A 25971-nucleotide genomic window follows, 5' to 3' on the forward strand; every position below is an offset into this window, starting at 1 on the left:
TCCTAATAGGAGGGTAGACATGGAGTTTGGACCCACCGCATTTCTCTGATACGGGTTGGCGGGCTTAGGATGATAATTTTTCGGTAACGATCACTGTTAGATGTGATAATGACCGGATCCCTTATGTAACATCACCAACTTTCCATCTCTTATGCAAATTTTTACCGAGAATTTCTTGAAAAAAAGGAATGCTCAAACCCGAAATGATCGACCCCGGATTCAAACCCACACGGACATCAAACCTTGTGATCCCAAGCCACGCATGCTAAACACTAGACCAACGAGGCACACATCAATATAATGTTAAAAAAAGCGGCACGATTTTTTTCAATAAATTATTTCACGATTCAGCGCTATCCCCCTTAAGGAGGGATATTCGTGGTCCCTTTAAAACGGCTGACCACACGCGGGGGCGGAGGCCGGAGGGGTAAAACAATACAGACGCTACTCTATAGAACCCTCACATTCAGCCACATTCCCTCCCTGACGGTTGTGTGGATTGCACGCGCGTTTACGTCGCTCGGCCACGAATTTACGTTAACTTTTCAATTTGCTTACGTAAAACTATTTCTATTTACGTAAAATATTAAACTGTTGCAAGTTTTTAGTGCAGTGATAATGGTGCTGGCTGACTTCTTGACGGAGACGCGGAGAAAATGGTTGCAGGTGCGTGGTTTTTTACGTATTTGTTGTTTGTTTTTGTTGTTACGTTTGAAATGTTTTTGTTACTTTTTGTCCGTTTTCGTGTCGGTAGCGAGGTGGATCTGGATTGTTTTACTGACAGCTTGGATGTGTCAGGAGATTTAGTTTAGGTAGAGTAGATATTTCGGATTGTAGTAAACTTGGGAAGCTGACTCATGTGATATTTAATATTAATTTCGTATAGGTACTGGATATTGGATGATTAGACTAGATGGATTTGATTGGATTTATGGATGGATTAAGGGTCCGAAACATTTTGATATTAATTAATATAAGTTAAGGATTTCTTATAGAACTTTTGTCCATTTAGTGACGTCACAATGTTACTTGATGTCAGTAGAGGAATAAACGTCAAACCAAGGCCGGTCCAATTTTTGGCTTCTCTCAGTGTTTTTATTTTATGGTATACATGTTTACGAGTTTACGTGAGGTCATGACACATGTAAAATATAGACCATCATGTTTTGGCTCGTATTATCCAAAAAATGTTTTTATAAATTTCCTTAAAAAACCGATAAAAGGTGTTGATCTTTTTTGTTGAGAAAGAATACAATAAGGAACCTCGGCTAACTTAACCTGATAACAAAATGATATAATATTTTAAAGAGTTATCGAAAACAGAAGTGACAGTGAGTCGAAAAAATATTATTATAAAAGTGCGTTTTGCGTTTCTTGCGACGGTTGACGGTCTGGACCCTTGAAACTTTTTTTTATTTATGAAATAAGCTCGCGCTTCTACCACGATCTCACCTGATGGTAAGTGTATATAATCATAAGGTGGAACGTGTTTGTCTAGAGTATGCCTATTACCTATCTAAACCACCATGGCCCAAACTCCACAGAAAACTACCGTGTGTACCTATGGTAGGAGCATGAGTTGACAAACCTTCAGTCCTCTTAAAATGAAGTAAGTATGTCTGGTTATACCTATATGGCTCTCGGTGCGCTGGACTACAACCTAAAGTCCGGCCGCTCAGTGATAGCGTTTCTGACAGCTGTCAATGTCACCTTGTTATGTTTTTTTTAGTATAGCCTCTGTCACTCGCTGATAATGTTATTCCTAATTCGATAATTTTCTTTTTCCATTGGTTATTGTTTTAAACCGGCTACGGACTCGGAGCCTACTTGCTACAAACAAACAAAAAATAAATCGTTCCTTTTTGTAATATTAGTGTAGGTACTAGACACACAAGTTTGGTTCTAGACTCTAGTGTTGCCAGGTGGCACGCTGTACGCAGGACGACCTCTTTTTCAGGGTTCTCTCCACGCGTCCCAATTCACGCTTGATCGGGTTAAGTCGAATGTAGGTACTTATTTTTCTGAGCTAGTCTTTGCGTTGTTCAATTTTGCCTTGAAAAAAAAGATCAAATCGAAATCTCCTTTAACTTTACTTTTTGCATTCATTTTCAGACATATCTAATACCTACTAAAATAAATATATTATGCTCCGATTCCAATTATTTGACCTTTTCATTCGGTTGGAAACATTGTGTTTACGAGTACAATAAAGCACAGAGCGAAACACTTTGCCAAACAGTTAAAAAATTGTAGTGAAATACAAAAAAATATGAAACTCTACGAACTTTCTTTACAACTTTAATACATAAGTACGTGGTAACAATGTCATTATACATAATATATCTACTATGTTAACACAGTATACCTAAAGCAAAGCCATCTCCCACCATCTGAACGGTTTAGATCTTTTAAACTTTTAAATCGATTATTGATGAATGATGAATCATGCAACTGATAAAAAAACCGTTTTCATTATGATAGAAAGGTTCAAGAGGAAGGTAAAGTTTAACCTTACTCTAATGTTATATGTAACCTAATCTTTAACATTGTTTTCCACGCGAACGAAGTCGCGGGCGTCCGTTAGTATACCTTAAAATGGTAATGAAAGATTTGCCAAGCAACCAGTAGGTGAATGATTTAACACCTACGTGTCAAGTAGTTATACACTGCTGTACAACTTCGAAATTAGCTTGGCCGAGAGGACGTTCTGTGTGAAATGGATAAAAATATTGTTTTTAGATATTAGGCACTATTATAATTGTCCTTTCGGGCAGTTCGAGGTCAGATTGCCCTAGTTGTGACTACACAAGGCATTTTGTCGGTATATGTATGTATACTATGTTACATGTATAAAGACGCCTATGCTCGCTCTTTAACCTTCCCTCTGTGTCTCTGAACAAGGTCTTCTTCAGTTGCTTTAGTGTTTGCTTTAAATTAAATAGCTTTTTGTAACAGAATTCTACTGGGTAAGTAGGTACTGCTATTTTTTTCTGGTATCACAATCATTATCACATCACCCGATGGACGTCCACTGCAGGACATTGGCCTTTTGTAGGGACTTCCAAACATTACGATCCTGAGCCGCCTGCATCCAGCAAATCCCTGCGACTCGCTTGATGTAGTCAATCCACCTGGTGGGGGGTCAACCAACAAGCATCATCATAATTCCTAGATAATAATAATTACGTATTTTGACAGGTGCTATGTATGATAATAAAGGTGTATTAGTAAGTTTGCCCTTCTAGCACTATTTATTATTCCTATAAAAGGCTGATAATGATAAGTTCAAAAATATATGTCTTTTAAAAATAACTATTACAATCCCATTTCTCTTCTAACTAAGCGAAAGGTCTGTAAGTACGACAATGGTCCATGAGTCCAAGTTCCAACACTAATAACCGTGGAACTATTAAGAGAGTGCGCGCTGTATCATTGTATGTTTGTCTGTCATGTTTGTTCGCGATAAAGAGAGGAAGCAGAGCTCAATATTGGTACAGCGGTGACGTGCACAAACAACATCACTTAATTACGAATTACACGGAAATTCGACATTTACTTATTAACCTACTGTATATTGTATATTGTAAAAGGTACGTTTACTTACCTACGTCATATTTTACGTACGAAATTACGTGTAGGTATTGGACTAAGAGATTGTGACAGCCAGACATTCCTCATTTTTTGAAGGCTGAAAGTTTGTCAGCCGTCCTACCATAGATAAGTACAGCAGGCAATAAGGTAGTTGACTCAGATCAAAATTAAAATATTAATTTCGTATAGTACATGGAATAAGGGTCCGAAATATAATATCGATATTAATTAAAAAAAGTTAAGGATTTTATATAAATTAGAAAACTTAATAGTATTTTGTAATATAGTATTTTGTAAATTTTTCCCAACGTCAAACCGTTGACGTCCATTATGTGACGTCACAATGTTACTTGATGTACTAAAGGAATACACGTCGAACTAATTAATAACACTTACCTTCGCGGTAATCCCTTCTTGAAAAAAGATTTTTAGAAAAATCTAATTTTAGGGAAATTTGGCTACTGCGAAGTTTTGCGAAGGCTGAAAGTTTATTTATCTATGCTTCTACCGTAGGTAAGTAGGTATTACCTATGGTAGAAGCATAGATAAATAAACTTTCAGCCTTCACAAAATGAGGTATGTCTGGCCACACAAGCTCTCGTTCTGTACTATAGGTAGTTAAGTCACAGAATACATAATATGGACAAGTAGTTAAGTATTGTAAAAAGTGCGTGCACCTAGAGGATACCTACGTCATGATTTACGTATTCGTTTCCGTAAATATTGTAGGTAGCGCCTGATGTATTAAAATATAGAAAAAAAATCACATGACTTAATCAATATACCGTCCGTATAAGTATTACTATGTACCTTAATATTTAAAGTTAAGATCGCACATAGATATTTTATTATGATTAAAAAATACTTTTCAAAGGAGTCGTGAATGTCTGCTACTATTGCTGATTACCAGACGAAAGCTGATATTTTTTTAATTAACTTAGGTCCAGAATTACCCTTACTTTTATGAAGAGAAACTATTTTAAATTGGAGGAAAAACAAATTTCGAAGTCGAGGTTCGTTCGCTAGTTCTTTTTAATACTATTTAAGAGACTCTGATCGCTCAAGTGTAGTGATATGAATACATAGGTTACGCAAGCATTTTAGTATTCGCTTTCTCGGAATTTCCAACTATGTCAATAATTTGTACACAGACCTCTTTGAACTTATGTAAATTCCCACCAAATCTGCGTAACATTAGCTGCTCTGTGTACAGTATATAAAGCCAGCGTATACATAGACCCTACTTACGTAGGTATCAGTTAAGATACTTAATAATCTCGATGGTTACTGAAAACAAACTGTGGAAAATGGAAAACACACAAAATAAACATTGAAAATATTTAGTTTCTCTTTTTACTTGCAATATCGAATATTATAGTATCGTGTCCATTTTTGCAGACACGTTTAGCTTAGTAGAAAGGGAGCAGACGGCAAACAAACAAACTCACATTCATATTCAAATGGTATTAGTAACGAACTAGGATGTCCATATATTCGATATTTATTGTTTTGAATTATTGTTTACAATGTTATGTGTATATTTGCCTTATCATGTGGTCGACACAATTGCAGATATATTACTATGTAGTTTGTACATGCTCGTAGTGTGATACGCGAGTATTGCGGGCTGGTGTGGCAGACCGCCTAGTACTCGTATCCACACGATAACGATAAAGCTGACCGCCCACCGGCTAGAAGTGCTGTGACTAAATCTACGTAAAATATAAATATTGTTCTTTTATATAAAATATGAAGCCCGTGATAGCCCAGTAGATAAGACCTCTGCCTCCGATTCGAATTCTTCAGTTATGTACATTTTAAGAAATTAAATATCACCTGTCTCAAACGTTGAAGGAAAAATATCGTGAGGAAACCGGCATACCTGAGAATTCTTAATTATCTGTATATGTGAAGTCTATCGCATTGAGCCAGCGTGGTGTGGACTATTTGGCCTAACCCCTCTCATTCTGTGACGAGACTCGAGCTCAGCATTGAGCCCAATATGGGTTGTTAATGATGATGATGATGATATAAAATTCAAACAGCCTTGACCCGGGGGAGTCTATCCATAATATTCCAGTTTTTAAGAAAGTAAAGACATTTATGTATTGGCTTGTACATATGTTTTCGGTGGTATTGGCTTTATTTTTCATTTATATACTGGCAAAGGGTAGAGTAGAGAGAGTAAGAGAGTTTTTGTATATGTTATATGGTAACGAAGTTCCCAGAAAAATAACAATTATTTTCTTCCATAAAGTAACATGACTTTTTCATCTGGTGGACGATCACATTTATGTGGGAAAGGACCAATGTATGTTGGTGATTAATATTTTATAGGTATTTCTGCGTTCCTATCGCTGACTCACATTCGCAATTGCTAGTAATTATACATTTTAATATACTACTATACTTATTTTTTTAGTACCAACATGAAATAACGTATAATAAAATTAAAGATTAAGAAATGTATATGATAATTAAGTACATTTTTTACCGATGTCCTGGATCAAAATATAAAAATACTTGTAAGTAAGTAATAAAAAAACTTATTGATTATTCTATTTTTGACAGTGTTAAAGTGTCGAAGACATAAATATTAAATATTTAAACCCAAAGATTTCTATTGTGACATCTAATGGGACACACACGATACTAATATTGCGTTATATAGATAAGTAGATACAGTATACTGTGTTGAGATTCTTCCGTGTTCCTGGAGCTAAAAACCTGAAAATAAAAACCCCGATGTCCGTCCCAAAGAGCATTGGTTTGACATTGGGAATGGGAGCCAACAAAGATAAAGGCAAAGTAGGTCCTTGCAAATCTTTAGAGCGAATGTTACCTAGGTAGTGACCTCACTACATAATATGCCTTATCCTACAAAGGGTGGCGTTTGCCTGGCTCCTTGGAGGTATCAAATTTTATGACAAAAAATTAATTTTTTTTTCAAACTACTTTTGAAAAGTCAAGTTTGTCAGTGAAATCTAACACAAACGCGGAAAACAGTTAAAGAAAGAGTCTGCGAGAAACTCAGCTCTCTCAAAAAATATCAAAGTTAAGTTAAAAATTGTAATTTACAATTTACCGTTCATGTTATATTGTGTGCAGAAGAAAGCACAGCCGATATCTCTGAATATTTGCCATACCAATATTACAATATGATCATTAATGTAATTAAATTATGGTAAATATTAGTAGTAGTGATAACAGTTCCCGGAGCGGCGCGCAAGAAACGTGCTGTATGCTCATTATCTTTACAAAGAATTGACAATTACTAGTTTATAATTAAACGCGACCGGGTTATATGGAGCATTACATGCTAGATGCATCGTTTTATGTTGCCCCTCAGCATACACTATGAATTTTTCAATACATACGCCTAAAAACTGAAAGGTGCGCAACCGAGGAGCAGCAGGCCGCGGCTTGCGCACCCTGCACGCTGTTGGCGGCAGCGCACGGTGAAAGGTGCGCAGAATAGGTTGCGCACAAAAAACGTAACGCTGTCATTCGTTCATCGAATTTTACTGCCCATTCTTTTTTCATATCGGGGGCTATATATGAAAAATCGATTCTTAAGTAGGGAGTAGACTTCAAAAATATCAATTTAAAAGCTTTTTGGTGTGCTTTCAAAAACTTTTTTTGATACTTGTTTTTTTATAATACTAATTATTAAAATAAAGAAATAAACAAATAATAAGGAAAACTCTGACTGAAAAAAATTTAGGTTTTCATAAAAAATACGCTATGAGTATGATGATGAAATGCAAAAGTGTCCGTCGCGTTCCACTAATGAGGCTGAGCTGCTTTACTCCCGACTCGTTTGAATTGAAACCGCCAAATAAGGTTACTTCATTTGCGCGGCTTAACTAAGTTACGCTCTGGTGGAAAGGGGATTTGATGCACTGAGCAACCGTGTGTTGTAGCTTAGTATATATGTACATACACTGGAGTTTTTGTTCTAATGAGATGATGGGTTTATCTTTCTAATTTCCACCAATTAAAGTATAAAGTAATTATATGGTATATATTTGGTAGTTTAAGAGTAGCTATAGCTTTTTGTGGCTAAGTTTGTCCGGAGACATACTTATTTCTATCGCCAATTAGCATTGAGTGATGTCCGGTTAGTAGGACATGGTTGCTTTTTGTTGTTTGACGGCCTCCGTGGCGCAGTGGTATGCGCGGTGGATTTACAAAAAAGAGGTCCTGGGTTCGATCCCCGACTGGGCCGATTGACATTTTCTTAATAATTGGTCCAGGTCTGGCTGGTGGGAGGAGGTAGTCGTGTAGAAACCAAAAGGGGTGTGGATTTTCATCCTTCTCCTAACAAATTAACCCGCTTCCATCTTAGACTGCATCATCACTTACCATCAGGTGAGATTGTAGTCAAGGGCTAATTTGTAAAGAATAAAAAAAAACATGGTTACTGAAGTAATTACCGGGACATGAAGCTTAACAATTATGCCTCAGGTATTTAATTTTATTTTATTCTATTCAACTTAGCTCTTGGCCGCAATCTCACATGATGGGAAGTGATGATACAATCTTGGATGGAAGCGAGCTAACTTGTAAGCAGTAGGATGAAAATCCACACCTCTTTCGGTTTTTCCACGGCATTGTACCGGAACGATGATTGACACAGGGAAGTTTGGAGAACGTATTCCTTGCTTGCTATGTTTATAGGCGATAGGTCCGTCATTGTAACTCACATTGTCATCGTAGATATGCAAGTAGGTATACTATTTTAGTTCAATCTAACATGAGGAAGCGCTTCTAATTTAATTTCTAAAATTCGATTCAGACATCATTAACATTATAATATATATCATCCCATATTCGGCTCACTTCGCACAAGTGAGCCGAATATGGGACGTTAATGAGTCTTCCTCTCAGAGTGACAGAGACTAGAGTGCACCCCATGTGGATTAGCAGACTTACACACGTAGAGAATTAAGAAAACTCTCAGGTATGTAGGTTACCTCAACATAATTTTCTTTACCGTTTAAGATATGTGTAATACTTTCTTAAAGTGCACATAACTGAAAAGTTGAAGGTGCATGCATAGGATCTAGACATATTAAAATTTAATAATACTATAGAAGTAGGGAAGTTAGAAGTTTATAGACACAAAGTTATATTGTTACGGAAGGGTGAAATCGTTCTCAATTCTCCCTCCGTATATATTTTTCTCAAGTGGTACTAAATATTTTGTTCACGTAATTAATAATTCACTTTATTGTTATTTTCGTGAACAAAATCTTCAAACTTTAACTTAAGTGTACACCGAGGTGGAATTATTAATTTGGCGCCCATTAACTCAGTCTGAGGACTGTAAGGCGTTAGTGTTTTACGACCCACGAGTATTTACCCCTCATCCCAGCTTTATGCCGAGAACTCTTTTGATCTCAGATTTATATTCCTGATTTATGTAGTAAGTTACTATTTTATTTGAAATCTCATTTTATGTTTGAAAGTATTCTGAATCGTATACGTGACTAATTCCCATCTACTTTCGTCAATCGAATTGGCAGTTAGGGATGATGACAGTTTTTTAAATTGTATATAAATTAGGATTATGCTAATAGTAAAGCAATTTTGTAAAAGTAACAGGATATCTGCGATCATTCGGAGCTACGGGGATTTAAAAAGTCGTAGAGTCGGCACTGCCACGGATCCTTGAAAAACGCCCTATACAAAATGGGACCAATTAATGACGTCGTTGATCATAATGATCGTTCGATTTGTATGGGCGTTCAAACAAAATTACAAATATCTTTGTTATTTGTGCGTGTATGTTTATGGTTCAAATATTAAAATCTTGTATTTGACATATTAATTAGTTAATATTAACCTTATTTATTCGAATGTCTCATAAAAAACAATATATTCAAACCTAGTCATTTACAGGGTATATAAACAAATTTTAATAGCGGAAAAAAAGATCATGTACTCGTAATCATATTAAGTTTTGTGCATTTTAAAGTAAGCACGTACTCGTATATAGCATACTCGCAGTCACAAAGCGTGTAATATAACTTTGAGATACAAGTAGGAATTCCCTAGATGCGTTACTTGGTTAATTACTTCACTGCCGATCCTCAAACTTGTGATATTAGATAACTTTGCTTCACGGACACTACACTAGGTACATAAGTACTACATAGCTAAACCAGAGTTCTACGATGAGATATATAATTTTTAATCGGCACAGGATAAATATAATACAATGTAACATAGTAAATTCTAAAGCTTTCTTATAACGGTTCGGGCGTTGTGCAAACTACTTATAGTGCTTAAAAACTTTTTAACCGACTTCCAAAAAGGAGGAGGTTCTACGTTCGGCTGTATGTATGTTTTTTTTTTTTTTTTTTTTTTATGTATGTCCAGCGATAATTCCGTCAATTATGGACCGATCTTGAAAATTCTTTTTTTGTTTTGTAGGGTTTACTTCCAGGGTGGTCCCATTTTTTTCATGTCAGGATCTGATGATGGCATCCTGGAGAAATCGAGGGGAACTTTCGAAAATTGTAGAGACGGCTAGTGCGTTTGTTAGTGTTTCCATAAGATATTTTAAACCACTACAATTTTATGAAGGTCTGGAGTTGGTCGGATGATGGAGCCGAAGGCGAGTGAAGAGTACTCCTCGACGGTTCACAGTAGCTACCTTGTGTTTGGACTTGATAAATTTGTATTGATGAGATCTTTCCACCTAGATGGGTTGTGACTGTATTAAGGGTCTGGTGATGAAGACAAAGGCCAGTGAAGAGAACTCCTCGGCGGTTCACAGTATCTACCTTGTGTTTGGACTTGATAAATTTGTATTGATGAGAACATTCCACCTAGATGGTTTGTGATTGTATTAGAGGTCTGGTGATGAAGACGAAGGACAGTGAAGGGAACTCCTCGACGGTTCACAGTAGCTACCTTGTGTTTGGACTTGATAAATTTGTATTGATGAGAACATTCCACCTAGATGGTTTGTGACTGTATTAGGGGTCTGGCGATGAAGACGAAGGAGAGTGAAGAGAACTCCTCGACGGTTCACAGTAGCTACCTTGTGTTTGGGTTTGATAAATTAGTATTGATGAGAACTTTCCACCTAGATGGGTTGTCACTGTATTAAGGGTCTAGTGATGAAGACGAAGGATATAAAAGTATATATACGAATGGATATAAAAGGGGAGTGAAATTTTGTAAATGAGTTAAGGTAGTATTCTCAAAATTGGGGTTGTAGGATTTAAGTATTTATCATAAAAAATAACGTTTCAGCTAATTGCTTATCAATTTTTGTTCACACTCCGTAGGTATTCTAACACTAAAAATTAAAAAATAAAAATTTTAATAAAAAAAATTCTACCGACTTCCAACTCAAAAATAACCTAAACTAAAAAGTAAAAAATAACATCTTACCTATGTGCTACCTTCTGATCAGTTTGAAGGCGGTGCCAATCCAGTGTTTTAATTAAAGCCGTTTCTGAAAGAACTACAGAAATTACGTAATTTAAACGGCTTAAATTGAAACATCACTGGCTTGGCACCGCCTTCAAACTGATCAAAAGGTAGCACATAGGTAAGATGTTATTTTTTACTTTTTAGTTTAGGTTATTTTTGAGTTGGAAGTCGGTAGAATTTTTTTTATTAAAATTTTTTAAACATTCCGATAGACGACAGTCAAGAATAGCTATTAGGTTAGGTATCATAAACTAAATACTACTTATATTATGGAAAATATTGTTATATTTAAAAATTGGCTTTTACAACCCTTTATCGTATAATGTCCTTCTGAGTCCAAAACTGTTTATTCGTTTTGGTGCCAGAAACAGATACATATAATAATATTATTAAAATAAATAAGTTTAATAATTTGTTTAATTAATTATTTAGTCAGTCGATCCGGAAATAGTCAATGTTTTACTTGCATAACATACATATAAATACCTAAATTCCAGTATCATTGAAACTCCTACAATATGAGCTATAACATGTATTTTTTTTTTGCGTGAGGGGTGAAAGATCGACAAAAGGCAAACGCCGGCGTGGGAACGCGCGGGGTGCGGTCGAAACACCTGTCTGCAAATAACGTCACTGTTTTACATTAACAGCCATTCTACAGGGGATTCTGCTATATCAGCCATCAGCCCAATTTATGGTTTGCAAAATGATAAAACGTTATTAATTTATTCACGTTTATATCCCAAACGAATTTAGAGTATCCATGCGGATTCACAGGTTGATTTGGTTTACAACCACCTAAATTAAATGTAAACAGAGCTAGTCTTAAGAGCTTGGCTTTCACACTTTGCTAAGAGGGTAATGTAATAGTCCAATTGATCTCGCCTCCTCTCTGATAAGAAAAGGCCACATGTTGAGACAACGCAGTCTAAGACGTGTTCTGGTGAGTGTCTTTTATGATGTGTGACATAGGATAGATACCTCTCCATAAGCGCAAGAACTATCCTATATAAACGTTTATGACTTAAGATTGATGTTGGCCATCTGCTAGATTCGTCAGTAGTGTAACGATGGTCACCTGTTATCGCGTGTGTAGGGCGAGGGTGGTCGGCAGCCGTGACCACCACGTTCAGTGACGCGGAAACACGCTACTTTAACGGACTGCCTTCGGGGTAGCCTGGAATTTGTTATAGACGAGGCCACTTCACGGGAACTTAAGTTATAACTATAAGAAATATACGTGGAGGCAGTTTGTCTTTTACAAAAACGAAACGATATTGACGTACGAGTACATACAAAGACTATTAGAAAAGTATATAAAAAAACAGGCTTTTTGGTAAGTGTTTACTTGATTAATATTCAAATGCTTTTATTGATATTTCATCTGAACTCCGAGAGATAAGGGTTGTTTCGTCTCACCTATTAAAATATCAAAACCGTTTTAAATTTTTAGTGTATCTACATGTAATTGTGGTCTAAATATTTTCCAACTTACGGACCTAACAAAAGTCCCATAAATAGTTTATTATGGTCCTAAATAAGTAGGTATGCTACAAATGATAACGGCTTATCAACGCTAGGAGACTTAGGACCGATCGGCAATCAGAGTTGAACGCTCAACCCGCTCTCGTTGCCTTTGATTTGTTATCAGCATACAATAGGTGATAGGTATTTACCATACTATAGCACTTACAGTGCCGCGGTGTAGCAATCGTACAGTTTAGGTAGAAAGACTAAAAGTATTAAGAATTGGTATGCACGATAACGTTTCACTGATATCCTTTTGAACTCGTTATAAATTAATAATAAGAACTTCCTCCTCAGTTAACCAGTTTATCTCATGAGGTCTTGAATTGTAGTCCTGGGCCAGACTATGCAAAAAGGACTACTAGGTTTTCTAAGAACATTTTTAGTAGTAGTCCGGAAAATAAATTGTGATTATAAAAATAATAAACTTAAATATTAAGCTGTACAGGTTCCAAACTCGTCTTAATTTGAGAAAGGCGTATAAAAATCTTAGCCCGTAGTCTTATTACCATTTGACAATAATATTTATCATAATAAATACTACATAATAATATTACTAGAAAAATGTTTAATGTGCAAGCGGAAGGACATAAGAGGAGAGGAAGGCCAAAGAAGAGATGGTTGGATTGTGTGAAAGAGAACATGTGAGTAATAGAGACGAATGGAAAAGATTGACATATTTTTCCGACCCCTCTTAAGTGGGATAAGGGAAAGAAGATGACGATTTATCATATTAATATCAGTAGCATTTAGGCATATAGGTACAGGGAGTTTTGCGCAGTGGAGCGCAGTGTTGGTCGGACTAACGACATCAAGCGAGTCGCAGGGATTCGCTGGATGCAGGCGGCTCAGTATCGTGATGTTTGAAAGTCCCTACAAAAGGCTATGTCTTGCAATGGACGTCCATCGGCTGATATGATGATGACAGGGAGTTTATCTCGATATTTTTCTAAAGCTTTTAAAGTTTGCTACTAAAGTGTCATCGTTCCCACGCTGTATGTTTGCTAATCTGCGACGTCTATCTGTCCTTATTATCAACAATAGCTCGTAAACACACTCGATGTTAATTGCTGGTGATATGGCAGGGTGTCGCTGGTAAACAAATAAATCATCTTAAATATATTCCTTACAGTAAATAGTTACTAATTTACTAATGACTTCTTGTAGGTTCACAAGCAGTAGATAATTTGCTACCCTTATAACACTATCTATATTCATAAAAGTATAATTAACTGATACATCAATGAACTATTCTGCTTACACAAGTATCTTTCAGCTTCCATTTACTTCTATTATTAATTCTAATAATGTTTTTGGTGCATTTGCTTAAAAAAACGTACGCACTTCGCTATCTGTGCAAAAATGACAAGCGTATCAAAATGTCATCATATGGAAAACAAGCAAAGATGCAAATTAATTTTCAGAAAGTGTGTTCAAATTGTTTTATAACGTCGTATGACATACGTGCGCTTTGATAATAACTACATCCTCTGCTTCCTTACTATATTGAATGCAATATCGCCTCGGCTGTAATTTTCAACTTATCGCACTTATATGTACTATTACCTAGTCCAAACTAAACATTGCAGCTTGCAAATGACAGTATAAGCGTTGTGTATTCCGACATAACTAAGTCCACAGCGGTGGCGGTACCCCAAGAGACACCCTCAATTAGCCGCCAGCACGCAAACACAAGGCTGCACATTAAACTTTAACTTCTGACTTCACCTTGCCAAAAATTATGATCCCGAACTACGGGCGAATCATGTTTGAAGGTAATTGTACGCTTTTTCCATAGACAATTTCATAAAAATTCAAATCAAAAATGGTTTATTTCCATAATTGTTACCGTGACGTAGTTAAGTTGAGGCTTTTACAAATTTAAAATTCCTTCACCAATGCAGACTCATAGTGGGGTAGGCAGTGTATGTTTGCATTATTTCAGTGTGGCCAGAGTCATGCACTTTATGCATGACTCTGGCCACACTGAAATAAGACCACTTTTTAAGGCCAATAAATGACTCGGTAGTCAGTACCTATAAAATACCAATTGATATTTAATTTTTAATTGTCATCAACATTAGTTTAAAACGACATACCTACGGAGTGGAGCAAGACTTAATTTATACTTAATTTATGGATATAATATACCTGTGGTGACGTTGGAATATCATTAATAACAAACAATGGAAATGGAGGTTCGTCACTTGCATGGCCACAGATTCTAAAAAAAAATGATATGTTGCCCATATCTAACACGATGTACCTACCTGGAGTTGGGTAAATGATAATGGTAAGTGGTAGGTCCTCATGCCTCGAAGAGAACCGTCTATTTCGGTCATCACATTGTGGGAAATAATAAGTTTAATTTCCCATAATTCCCAAAAAAAAAAACAGTAAATTGTAATATTGTACGTGGATAAAATCCCAAGCTTTTTCTAGCTACTTAATAAAACAAACTAAATTTTTAGTAACAAAACCAAATTTGAAGCTTTTATTTGTAACTTTCACAGGACATTTCCATTATTTTCCCTGAGATCTAAGTAATCAAAGTTTAATGGGCAACTTGGCGTTGCGTGCTGGCGAATAACTAAGTCGGCCTCTTTAGAGGTTTAGCGGCGTGTACGGTTGGCAAAAAAATCATTTATCTTACTTTGCATTTAATTTGTTTATCTAACAGTATGTTTCATATAGGTATAGACCTAATTTTCTTATAAAGGAATTTATTTTTCCGATTTGAAAAAAATATGTTACGTGGTCCTCCAACCTTCGAACTTTAACCCTGTCTACTATATGAAGAGATTCCTGGCTCTGTGAAGGACCGATAAGAAATTATAAATTAGTAAAAAAGTTCCAGTTATGAACTTCTCTTTTATCACCGTCATCAACATTATTAGCCAAATTTATCAGCCAGCTGCAGGTCCCATTCCATAAAAGTGATGAAATAATGGATCTAAGCTAGATAAAGTCTTTATTGCACACACAAGATAAGTAGTGAAACAAAACAGAAAACACAATGAAAAGTAAAAAAGGGGGAAAGCGTTAATGGAACTTAGAGGCTGAACAGAGCGTGTTTTCCGAGTTATCTTTATTTAGTCTAAATCCATAAATATGCAGTGCAAAAAAATTCTCTGAATCATTTTACCGCGGCTATTTTTTTGCGCAAAGGATCAGCCTGGCTGTCCTGCGCGGAATTGCAGCCAGTATTCTTGCCACCATTCACGTGGACATGATTTGTATATTATTTACTTATTAGGAAAAGTTATTAAGTTTCTTATTGTATTCTTTTTTAATAAAAAAAGTTTAAATTCAATTTATATTACTAATTTATAAATGTAAGTTCTTGTGTGTTTAGCTGATCTCTTTCTAAAACAAGTAGTTTTGTTTTGTTCTAACACTACTGTATCTGTCATAATATTAACAACTATAATGATCAATTATAATGATCACGTGACCTGTCGATAACGAATGTCTTTCCCATTTATTTTTTTAATTCTTAAAGCGGTTGCGATCGTAGAAGGAGAATCGACGTGCCATATGCTACAGACCAAGCCCCACTATGTAGCGTAAGGGGTAATGCTACTTTTTATACTGACTCTACTGAAATCCTCGCACAAGTTTTTGGCGGCGTGTGCCGCGTTAATGTGCCCGGACTGTCGGGATTTAGTGCCAAGGTTCTGGGCTTCTGGCTCTACAGTCTTGAGCTACAACATGGCGGCTTTAATAGCCATAACTTTCATAAGTAGGTACTTAATATAATATACTCGTAGGATAGTGTACACTGTTATAAGCTTAAAGTAGCTATAAGAAAAATTTCAAAACTATATTTCCTTTTTGTCTTAGCCTGCTCTGAGTTTTATTACATGTCTTCATCATCATCATTATCAGCCGATGGACGTCCACTGCTGGACATATGCCTATTGCATGGACTTCCACGTGTATATTGCCATTTCAGTTTAGTGACTCGCTGAGCTACAACAGTGACTGGATCTTCTGCGTATCTCCTCATTCCTAATTAGATCGCGCAGAGAAACTCCATGCATAGTTCGCTCTATCGCACGCTGATTGACTTTGAGCGTAGCCTAGCCTTATTTATGTATTTATGTCTTATCAGTAAACATATAAATAAAATTGAAGCTAGAATTTAGAATCGCTGGTAGCTCTTTAACAACCTACACGGTCCTGAGCTGATTTTACCTAATAGACAATACCCGATACAATAAGCTACCTTTAGTTTCTTGTATCGTCAGTAATTGGGCTGCTTTTGGAAGACGATACCAAGGTCACTGTGTCATTACTACTCATTGTTAGTTCATGTCTATTAGAGCTGCCCATCGACATCATTATTAAACTTTTTCAACTATCGTTCGTCATATTTTTTTTTTATATTTTCAAATCTTTTTTTTAATTACCAATACCTATTCCCTGCAACTACTCAGAGACGGCTTTATAGAAGTAGATGGGTCCTATAATAGCCCTGCGAGCGGGAATCGAATCGCGATCTCTCCATGATCAAACTTTACTATCTATTGACTGATCTATTGACGCTCCGCTATAGTCTATACTAATATTTTAAAGCTGAAGATTAAGTTTGTTTGTTTGAACCCGCTAATCTCAGGAACTACCGGTCCGATTTGACAAATTCTTTCAGTGTTAGATAGCCCATTTATCTAGGAACGCTGTAGGCTATATAATTTCTCCGTATTTCTATGGTAACGGGAACCACGCGAGCGAAACCGCGCGGCGTCAGCTAGTTCCTGATATAACCTTGATGATGATTATTATCTATCTAGTCCTTGTTAGTTTACGCTCGCCTATATAGCGTTACTAAGCTAAACAACTATCGTCGTTATATTTCAGCCAATTTACTGATAACCTTGATAATGATTACCTTGAACAGAAATAATTCCTCAACTAATTAATATAAAAGGTTTTGTCGTTTTAAGTCTTCTTTAATCTCGTTACGACGAAGGTGGATCACTTTATCGTGGCGGTGACCTAAAATTCGTCTAAACCTTATAACATATAGGTTAACATAAATAAAATACTTTTCTACGTTTTCATATAAATAATATGAGAATATGTTTTTAAAAAAATGTTACTTAATTGATTTACCCACAAAGCATACATTTTCAGAGAACTATTTTTTATATTACTATGATGCTTAGAAAAGGCAACATAATACCTATAGTATATGTAGTAGTATACAATGCATAGTAGTAGGAAGGCTATGTATATTTATGTATATTATCGGGCGCTAAGCAAAGCACAGGCTCCTTACATGCCCTGACAAGGAGTTGCTGTGATAAGGACGTCCTAACTTTGATCGCGAGAAATTCTGTTTTTTAACAAATGCTTCTTCTTCTTAAGGTGCCTCTCTGACTAGCGAAGGTTGGCAGTCAGTTTCTTGAACTCGTCTCAATTAACAAATGCTACAGATGTACAATGGATTTTCTCGGGATAAATTAGAAACCTAACGGGATATACCTATTTCCATTCCAAACAGCCAAATCGATCCAATAATTGCGGAGGAGGCACACACCGGAAACCTTTCGCCTAATACTAGCAGACGCCGATAGCCTTCCTTGATAAATGGGCTATCTAACACTGAAATGATTTTTCAAATCAGACCAGTAGTTCCTGAGATTAGCGCGTTCAACCAAACAAACTATTCAGCTTTATAATATTAAGTATAGATTAGTATAACCGGCGTTGATTTCCCAATTTAGTACCTGTAGTTTCTGTAAAAAAGGTTCTAAAAATACCGTTCTGATAAACCAAATTAGGTTATCCAGTCCAACAAGGCGGCGTGATATCGCAAATTCTCGCAGACGCAAAGTCGGGTCACGCCAAATGCCAGCCGCTCCGCAGTGGCGTCGATAATCCCCTAGGGACACACCTATTTTATTATTTCAGTTATATAATACCAATTACGTATTCAATTACTTATTTTATCATATTCGACTCACTGTTGAACACCAGTCTCCTCTCAAAATGAGAGAGGTTAGGCTAATCGTCAACCACGCTGGCCCAATGCGGACCGGCAGACTTTGAAAATTCTCAGGTACATGCAGGTTTCCTTACAATGTTTTTAATTCACCGTTTGAAGCATTTGATATTTAATTCTTAAAATGTTTAAAAGTAAAAAGTTGGGAGGTTGTCATGGATTCAAACCTACGCCCTACGAATCGAAGGCAGAGGTTTATCCGCCTCCTTATAGGATATGGAGCTTAGACCTACCACGCTGCTCCAAAGCAGATTGGCGGGTTGAGAGTGATAACGAATAACAAATATGCTCCTTGAAAATTGTCTGACAATTTCACAACTTGATTTAAATATTTTCCTTTATCTATTCTGCAAAAATTGCTTGTATTTATAAAGTCTCTGTAACCTAAAACATAACGAAAGCTAAAAAAATGTTTAATATTTTACTCTCTATCAATCACTACTAGATGTTAATAAAATTAGACTAACAGTTTGGCTCTGCGAGGCACGGGGGTGAAACATCACCAGCTTCCCACCTCCGGGCTGAGTGTTTTTTTGAGAGAGCGACTGACAATTTTCTTGAACAAATAAATGCTCAATGTTTTATAGCTCAACCAAGGATTCGAACCCAGGAGCTCGTGATCCGAAGCTACTAACCACTGGACCTTCGAGGCAGTAGTACCAAACCATCACCGATACACAGTGCGTCGGTAGAGCGAGCCGGTGTGCGCGGACGGGGTCAGGTCAGCGGCCGCACGAGGTCGCGTATTGTGACTAAGGGAGGCTTTGCACTAAATGTGTTACCTGCTCAGGGCTTGTAGCCCAGTGGCACGTCGATTCTCTTTCTACAAACGCTAACGCCTCGAAAATTATAAAATGTACGGGATTGACATTCACTATCGTAAGTCACGTGATCTGTCATGTCATTTTGTTAATTTTCGAAGCGTAGGCGTTTGTAGAAAGAGAAACGACGAGCCTCATGTGTAAGAGTCCTGCCCCTGTAGCCAAGTGGCATGTCGATTTTCTTTCTACGATCGCTAACGCTTCGAAAAATAGAAAAATGTATGGGAATGACATTTGCTATCGACAAATCACGTGATCAAGATCTGTCATTCCCATACATTTTGTCAGTTTCCAAGCGTTAGCGATCGTAGGAAGAGAATCGACGTACCTCTTGCTACAGGGGCCCGTTATAATTCCGGTATTCTATACCATAGATAATTCCTAGGTAATGTAAGGCATACCGGGGGCGTCTTGGCAATATAGATATTAACCTCTGCCTTCGATTTGGAGGGCGTAGGTTCGAATCCGATCCGGGGCATGCATCTCTAACTTTTCAATTATGTTCATTTTAAGAAATTAAATATCACGTGTCTCAAATGATGAAGGAAAAACTTTGTAAAGAAACCTGCATGGCTGAGAATTTTTATAATTCTCTATTGGTCTACCAATTCGCATTTGGCCAGCGTGGAGGACTATTAGCCTAACTCCTCTCATTCTGAGAGGAGACGGGTTTCCTCAAGCTCAACAGTGAGCCAAAGGTTTGTCAATGATGAAATTTACGATTAGCTACATGTCTCCGGTGGACAGGCACTATTACGAGTAGCTGAGATTTGTGAATATGCAAATGTATCAAATGTGACACGTCGACAAAACTGTGTTGCATCACCAGGAGGCGCGCGTCGCTGATTGGTTGCTGACCTCGTTTTGGTGAAATTCTAGCTGTCGCCCAATTGTGACTACACTTGTTATAATCGGACCAATAACCTGGTTAATTATATTCGTGTTTGATATAGGTCGACCTAATAATGCGGAATTAAGAAAGCCTATAAAGTCAATACGTTTTCATTTAATGTGAAGCATTTCTAATAAACGACATATAGTCCATTGGTTAGCCTATGGGACTTCGGGTCATGAAGTCTTATGTTCTAATCCTATCCTATGGGCTATTTTCTTTTTCTAAGAAATTACCTGTAACTCTATGTATATTGTGTGTTTTGAAGGGTTGAGTATTTCTTTTGTCCTGTTAATTATCATTAGTATTTGATAGTTGTCGTTACTGAGACACACGTTCATCCGAAGCCCGCCAACCCGCATCGGAGCAGAGTGGTGAGCCTAAACTCCAAATTTCTCTCTTTTTAAGGAAAGAATCCCGGTTCATTGTGGAACATTAAAATGAGCTGTTGATTATCTTACTAATATAATAAATGAGAATGTAAGCGTTTGTTTGTTACGCTTTCACGCCTAAACCACAAAACAAATTTTATACATTATTTCACCAAAGGAACACATACATTATCAGCAAGTACTATTGGCTATACTTTATCATCGTATTTCCACGGAAACGGAAATGGAATCACGGGAGTTCGTTAGTATACTAAAGGACGGGTTTAATGACTGGGGAACATAGTAAAATTTTCTTGATTTTTGAAAATCTTGATTTTTATTCATAAAGCTTTCCGAACAAAGCTGATAAAACAATGTTTTTCGTTGTAAGTTGCTATCGGAAAGCAATTTGACGCTATCTCTGCCAATACTTCGTCACAACAGCGCATCTGTCTGATAGTGTACTATCATATCACTGTCTGTATATATCACGTACCACATCACACGCCTTTGTCACTTCATACCTACAGCACGAGCCTGCAATAGCTAGGCATACTATTCATCATAATTAATAATCCATATTCGGCTCACTGACATTCTGAGAGGAGACGCATCTCCTCTTATAATAGTCCACTACGCTAGCCCAATGCGGATTGATAGATTTCAGAGACGTAGAGAATTAAGAAAATTCTCAGGTATGAAGGTTTCCTCACTATGTTTTTCATTTTCGTTTATCACACATCATTTCTTCAATGCACAAAATTGAAAAATTGGAGGTTGTATGCTCGGGACTGGATTCGAACATATGCCCTCAGAATCAAAGATGTCATATGCACTGAGCGACTCATTGTTAATGTTATATGTATTATTTTTACAAATGAGTTTATTATTAATTTTTGCTTAATTACTCTAAGGTTTTACATATATTAATTTTAGTTTAAGTAGTTTTATTTTATGCCACTTTGTGGTTACGCATTTTGCATGGTGTCATTTCGTCAATACAATCAATATTCACTGGCAGGTCCATAATCGTCTCAGGGATCTTCACCCACCTCCAATCCTCTCAATACTCCATTCGATGCAACTAACGCAAATCTTTCTTCTTTACAGGCGTTCAAACTCTTCAAACGCAACAAGAACCGCAAGAGCGCACGCAATCGTGTGTCGCCTGCCCTCGTGCGGTCCCCATCATACAGCGGCACCGTGGACGCCGCCCCGGAGATAGACCTGCAGCGCTTCTGTCCCTGTCGCACATCCCTGCCGCCCATACGAGTAAACGAGGCGTTCGAGAACAACGAGTCCTACTACAGCAGCTACGACAGCTGCGACTCACAGAACGACAGTCTGCAGAGCTACAGCAACCAGTCGAGTCGCTGGGACTCTGCGTACGGGTCACACAGGAGCAGTCCGCAGCGGACGGTGTGCTACGCCGCCGTCACCTACTGCAGTGCTCTCGACAGCGATGACAGCAGCAGCATCCACACAGAGTATACTCTACTCGACGCAGAGCCCGACAATGAGCACGCGCAGAATATACTCAACGAGTCGCGCGAGATTGTTCTGGAAGCTGCTCTCGCTGAACAGCCGTGTTGTAACTCTGTGTCGCATTGACAACACAGATTGAGCATACTATGCTGGTCGCAGGTATCTTAGGTATAATTTACTATTTAACTCAATATTATATTATGTGAAGAGAAACCAAATATCTTTTCCTTGAATCTGAATCATGGACTAAAATTTTCCACATATATAACATATAACATTTATCTAATGTAAATAGTGTAAAAAACTTATACTTTCCCTTCTTTAATAGAGAAAGTATACGTTTGTGTATTACTAGCTAGTAATAATAGCTATTGTATGTAATTAATCATATCCTATTAGCATAACTTGCGACTCAGACTGTTTGAAGTTAATAATAACAATCAAATTGAGTTTATAAGATTGTGAAGACCTTGGAATAACAACTTTGTTATCGTTTGTACAGCATCTTGGGTAAATCAAAGTTGAAGCTTTATATAACTAAAAGAAGATTCAAACCTTAATTGATTTCATGCTTTTTACTTTTATCGTGATTTTATTTTTAATTCCTTTTTCTAATTCCGACCTTTTTTGATGCCCTTAGAATATTTAAGGGACTATCTTTAAAGTATCAACTATTTGACAAAAATATGGATAAATGAATTTATCGGAAGTTTTGACTTTCATCCCCTTCCCCAACTCAAAAAAAAAAACATTTTTGGCTTTAGCTTCGATTATAAAAGGCCCTCCTCCAACAAAAATGATTCGACATATATACTTTAACATTTTATTATGAGTTAGCTATTATTTCGTCTATAGTTATAATATAAGACGATTGATAATAATATATTATACTAAAGGAATAATAAATATCTGCTCCATAAGAATTATAACGAATAATTCTGTAATCATAGCTATACGAATATAATAAATATAAAATATTTAAATTAGTAAGCAAATAATTTATCGTATATGAAAATAAAAACCTTGTACAATGTCTTCGTTTTAGAGCGTAATCTATACTAATATTATAAAGCTGGAGAGTTTGTTTGTTTGTTTGTTTGATTGAACGCGCTAATCTCAGGAGCTACTGGTCCGATTTGAAAAATTCTTTCAGTGTTAGATAGCCCATTTATCGAGGAAGGCTATAGACTATATATTATCCCCGTATTCCTACGGGAACAGGTACCACGCGGGTGAAACCGCGCGGCGTCAGCTAGTTATTAATATTTATCAATCAGCCCAAGGTAATAATCCTACCTTTAAGTATTTTAAAATTTTCACTGCCACCTTAATACATTTAAACACTGTGATTTTGTAAAGTGTTTTTTAGGTAGCATGGGTACGATGACAGTTCGTTTCACTTTTGAAAGTTTGCCGCGATTCACGATAATATTATGAACGTCTGTCTGAACTGTCACCGTACTCATGCTATCTGAAAGACAATATAGCGTCTATAACGTGAAACTGTGAAATATGACGTCTTGCGATCATTCATAGAAATTGTATAATTCTACTTTCGGTAGACGGTTTTACTTTGGTTTTAATTGAAAGCTCATGTGGGAATAATATGGGAAAAACATAGCCTATATAACAATCGCATATAATTAATAATGGCTTTCTATTGGTAAAGGAATTTTCAAAATCGGTCCAATAGACATATCCAGATATTACCGCCTACAAACTTAACCTCTTCATAATATTAGTATATGTAAATGAATTTTGGATTTACAAACACAAAGCTAAACCGACCTACTGATGTAAAATAACTACCAAGGTACTAAGTAAAACCTAATTTGTATAACACTGTAAAAGGTTTAATTTTTGTGTAGGTTTGCTCATAACATTATGTTTGTCTGGGGTGTGCATATTTTTCTTCCAATGAAATCATTCCACAAGAAATAACAACAATTTTGTTTTGTCAAATTATTATTAGGTTTTTAGCACATTTTAATGAGAGCAATAATGAGATATACCAAGCTATACAATATGGCAGATATTATATATATACTAGCGGACGCCCGCGACTTCGTCCGCGTGAAAGTCGATGTAAACTTTCAACTACCCCTACTCTAGCCCCACCCTACCCTATCCCTACCCTATCCATACCCTACCCCTACCTTACCTCTACCCTACCCCTACCTCTACCCTACCCCTACCCTACCTCTACCCTACACCTACCCTACCCTTACCCTACCCTACCCTACCCTACCCTAACCCTACCCTATCCCTATCCTACCCCTACCCTACCCCTAATTTTCTTTGCTATAAACCTCACGGAGCCCGAGACCTTTCCAACGAATGCTAAACCGTGGAAATCGGTTCCTGCGTTCTGGAGTTATAGCGTTAGGAAGGAAAACCCGACTTATTTTTATATAGTAGATAATATAATATTTGCCGTATTGTATAGCTTATATAGCTTGGTATATTAAAATAGTTTATAATTATATATGTATATGTATTACAAGAAATTGCCAAAGATCTAGCCCGTCTACATACGCAACGCTCCGTGCGTCATTAGACGATTACCAAAGTTAATTGTGATATTACGTAAAATTAACATTATATTACTTTATAGATATAATATTTTGATCTCAATTAATGTTATTCTAACCTGTATGTGAAATTAATTTGTAATTTTAAATGTAAATAATTGTGTAATATAATACTGAATGAATAACTAAATTGCCTTTTATTTTAGTATAGCAGACCATTTATACGTTATTAACAGTGTCCTGAGAGACCCGCATCATAGTTCGAGTTGTTCAAGTGTATTTGCTTGAACAAGTTAGCAAAAGTTTGCAAACTCAACAATTACATTACAACATAGCACAATAGGTGTAAGTATATTGTCTTTTTAACAGGACACACAATATGTTGTGTGGCTTTGAAAACATCAAATCAGGTTCCCTTTCATACTTTCCTAAAAGAGGGCATTTAATGCCCTCTTTTAGGAAAGTAATGTATAATAAAGTTCAACATAAAGGTAATATCTATCATGAGGTTTTCATTATAATCTACGACAAATTGATTCTTGACTGCGATGCAATCTCACCCAAGAGGTATATGTTAATTCTACCCATATTTGACGGTTTCTATGCGGCATCGTACCGGAACGCTAAATCGCTTGATGGTAGAGTGGTAACGGCCCAAGTCTACCACCAGACCAGAGGTGAGCCAATTTAGAAAATATAAAACCCTAAATTGACCTGTACTGACGGCCTCCGTGGCGCAGAGGTATGCGCGGTGGATTTATAAAACGATCCCTGGCTGGGCCGATTAAGATTTTCTTAATAAGTCCAGGTCAAGGTGGGAGGCTCCGGCCGTGGCTACTTACCACCCTACCGGCAAAGACTATTGCCAAGCGATTTAGCGTTCCGGTAAGATGTCGTGTAGAAACCGAAAGGAGTTTGCATGTTCATCCTTCTCATAACAAGTTAGCCTGCTTCCATCTCAGACTGCATCATCACTTACCATCAGGTGAGTTTGTAGTCAAAACTAACTTGTAAAGAATTTAAAAAAAGAAAGAAAAATTTGGAAATCGAACTCAGGATCTCTTTGTTGAGGACCACAGACTACCTACTGCGCTACTCAGGCCGTCGTTTGTGCTAAATATTTATTTTTGAATATACGTACAATACAATGCATCTGTTATACTTATTGACAATATTTCAAAATAGCAATACAAGTTTGTCATCAATAGTCTCGCTAAACCCCGGAACTCGTTCAACAGGTTTATCTTTGTATGGGACGATACATCCAGTTGGTCATTACGAAGTTCAGAACGCCTAA

General features: G+C 36.8%; 1 protein-coding gene across 1 annotated transcript; it reads left to right on the forward strand.

Moving 5' to 3' along the window:
• Positions 1-477: 477 nt before the first annotated feature.
• On the forward strand, positions 478-24864 carry LOC112049914 (uncharacterized). Its single transcript, XM_024087977.2, has 2 exons — positions 478-666; positions 21769-24864. Exons 1-2 carry the CDS (start codon positions 619-621, stop codon positions 22267-22269), a joined length of 549 nt encoding a protein of 182 aa, XP_023943745.1. The 5' UTR covers positions 478-618; the 3' UTR covers positions 22270-24864.
• The last annotated feature ends 1107 nt before the right edge of the window (positions 24865-25971 follow it).

This window comes from Bicyclus anynana, chromosome 1 (assembly GCF_947172395.1).
Source record: "Bicyclus anynana chromosome 1, ilBicAnyn1.1, whole genome shotgun sequence".
NCBI lineage: Eukaryota > Metazoa > Arthropoda > Insecta > Lepidoptera > Nymphalidae > Bicyclus > Bicyclus anynana.

Excerpts from the sequence above, each read along its gene's own strand:
- LOC112049914 (XM_024087977.2), top strand. The coding sequence starts at position 619 with ATGGTGCTGGCTGACTTCTTGACGGAGACGCGGAGAAAATGGTTGCAG. Across the intron at positions 667-21,768 it reads CGCGGAGAAAATGGTTGCAG|GCGTTCAAACTCTTCAAACG; the intron begins GTGCGTGGTTTT and ends TCTTCTTTACAG.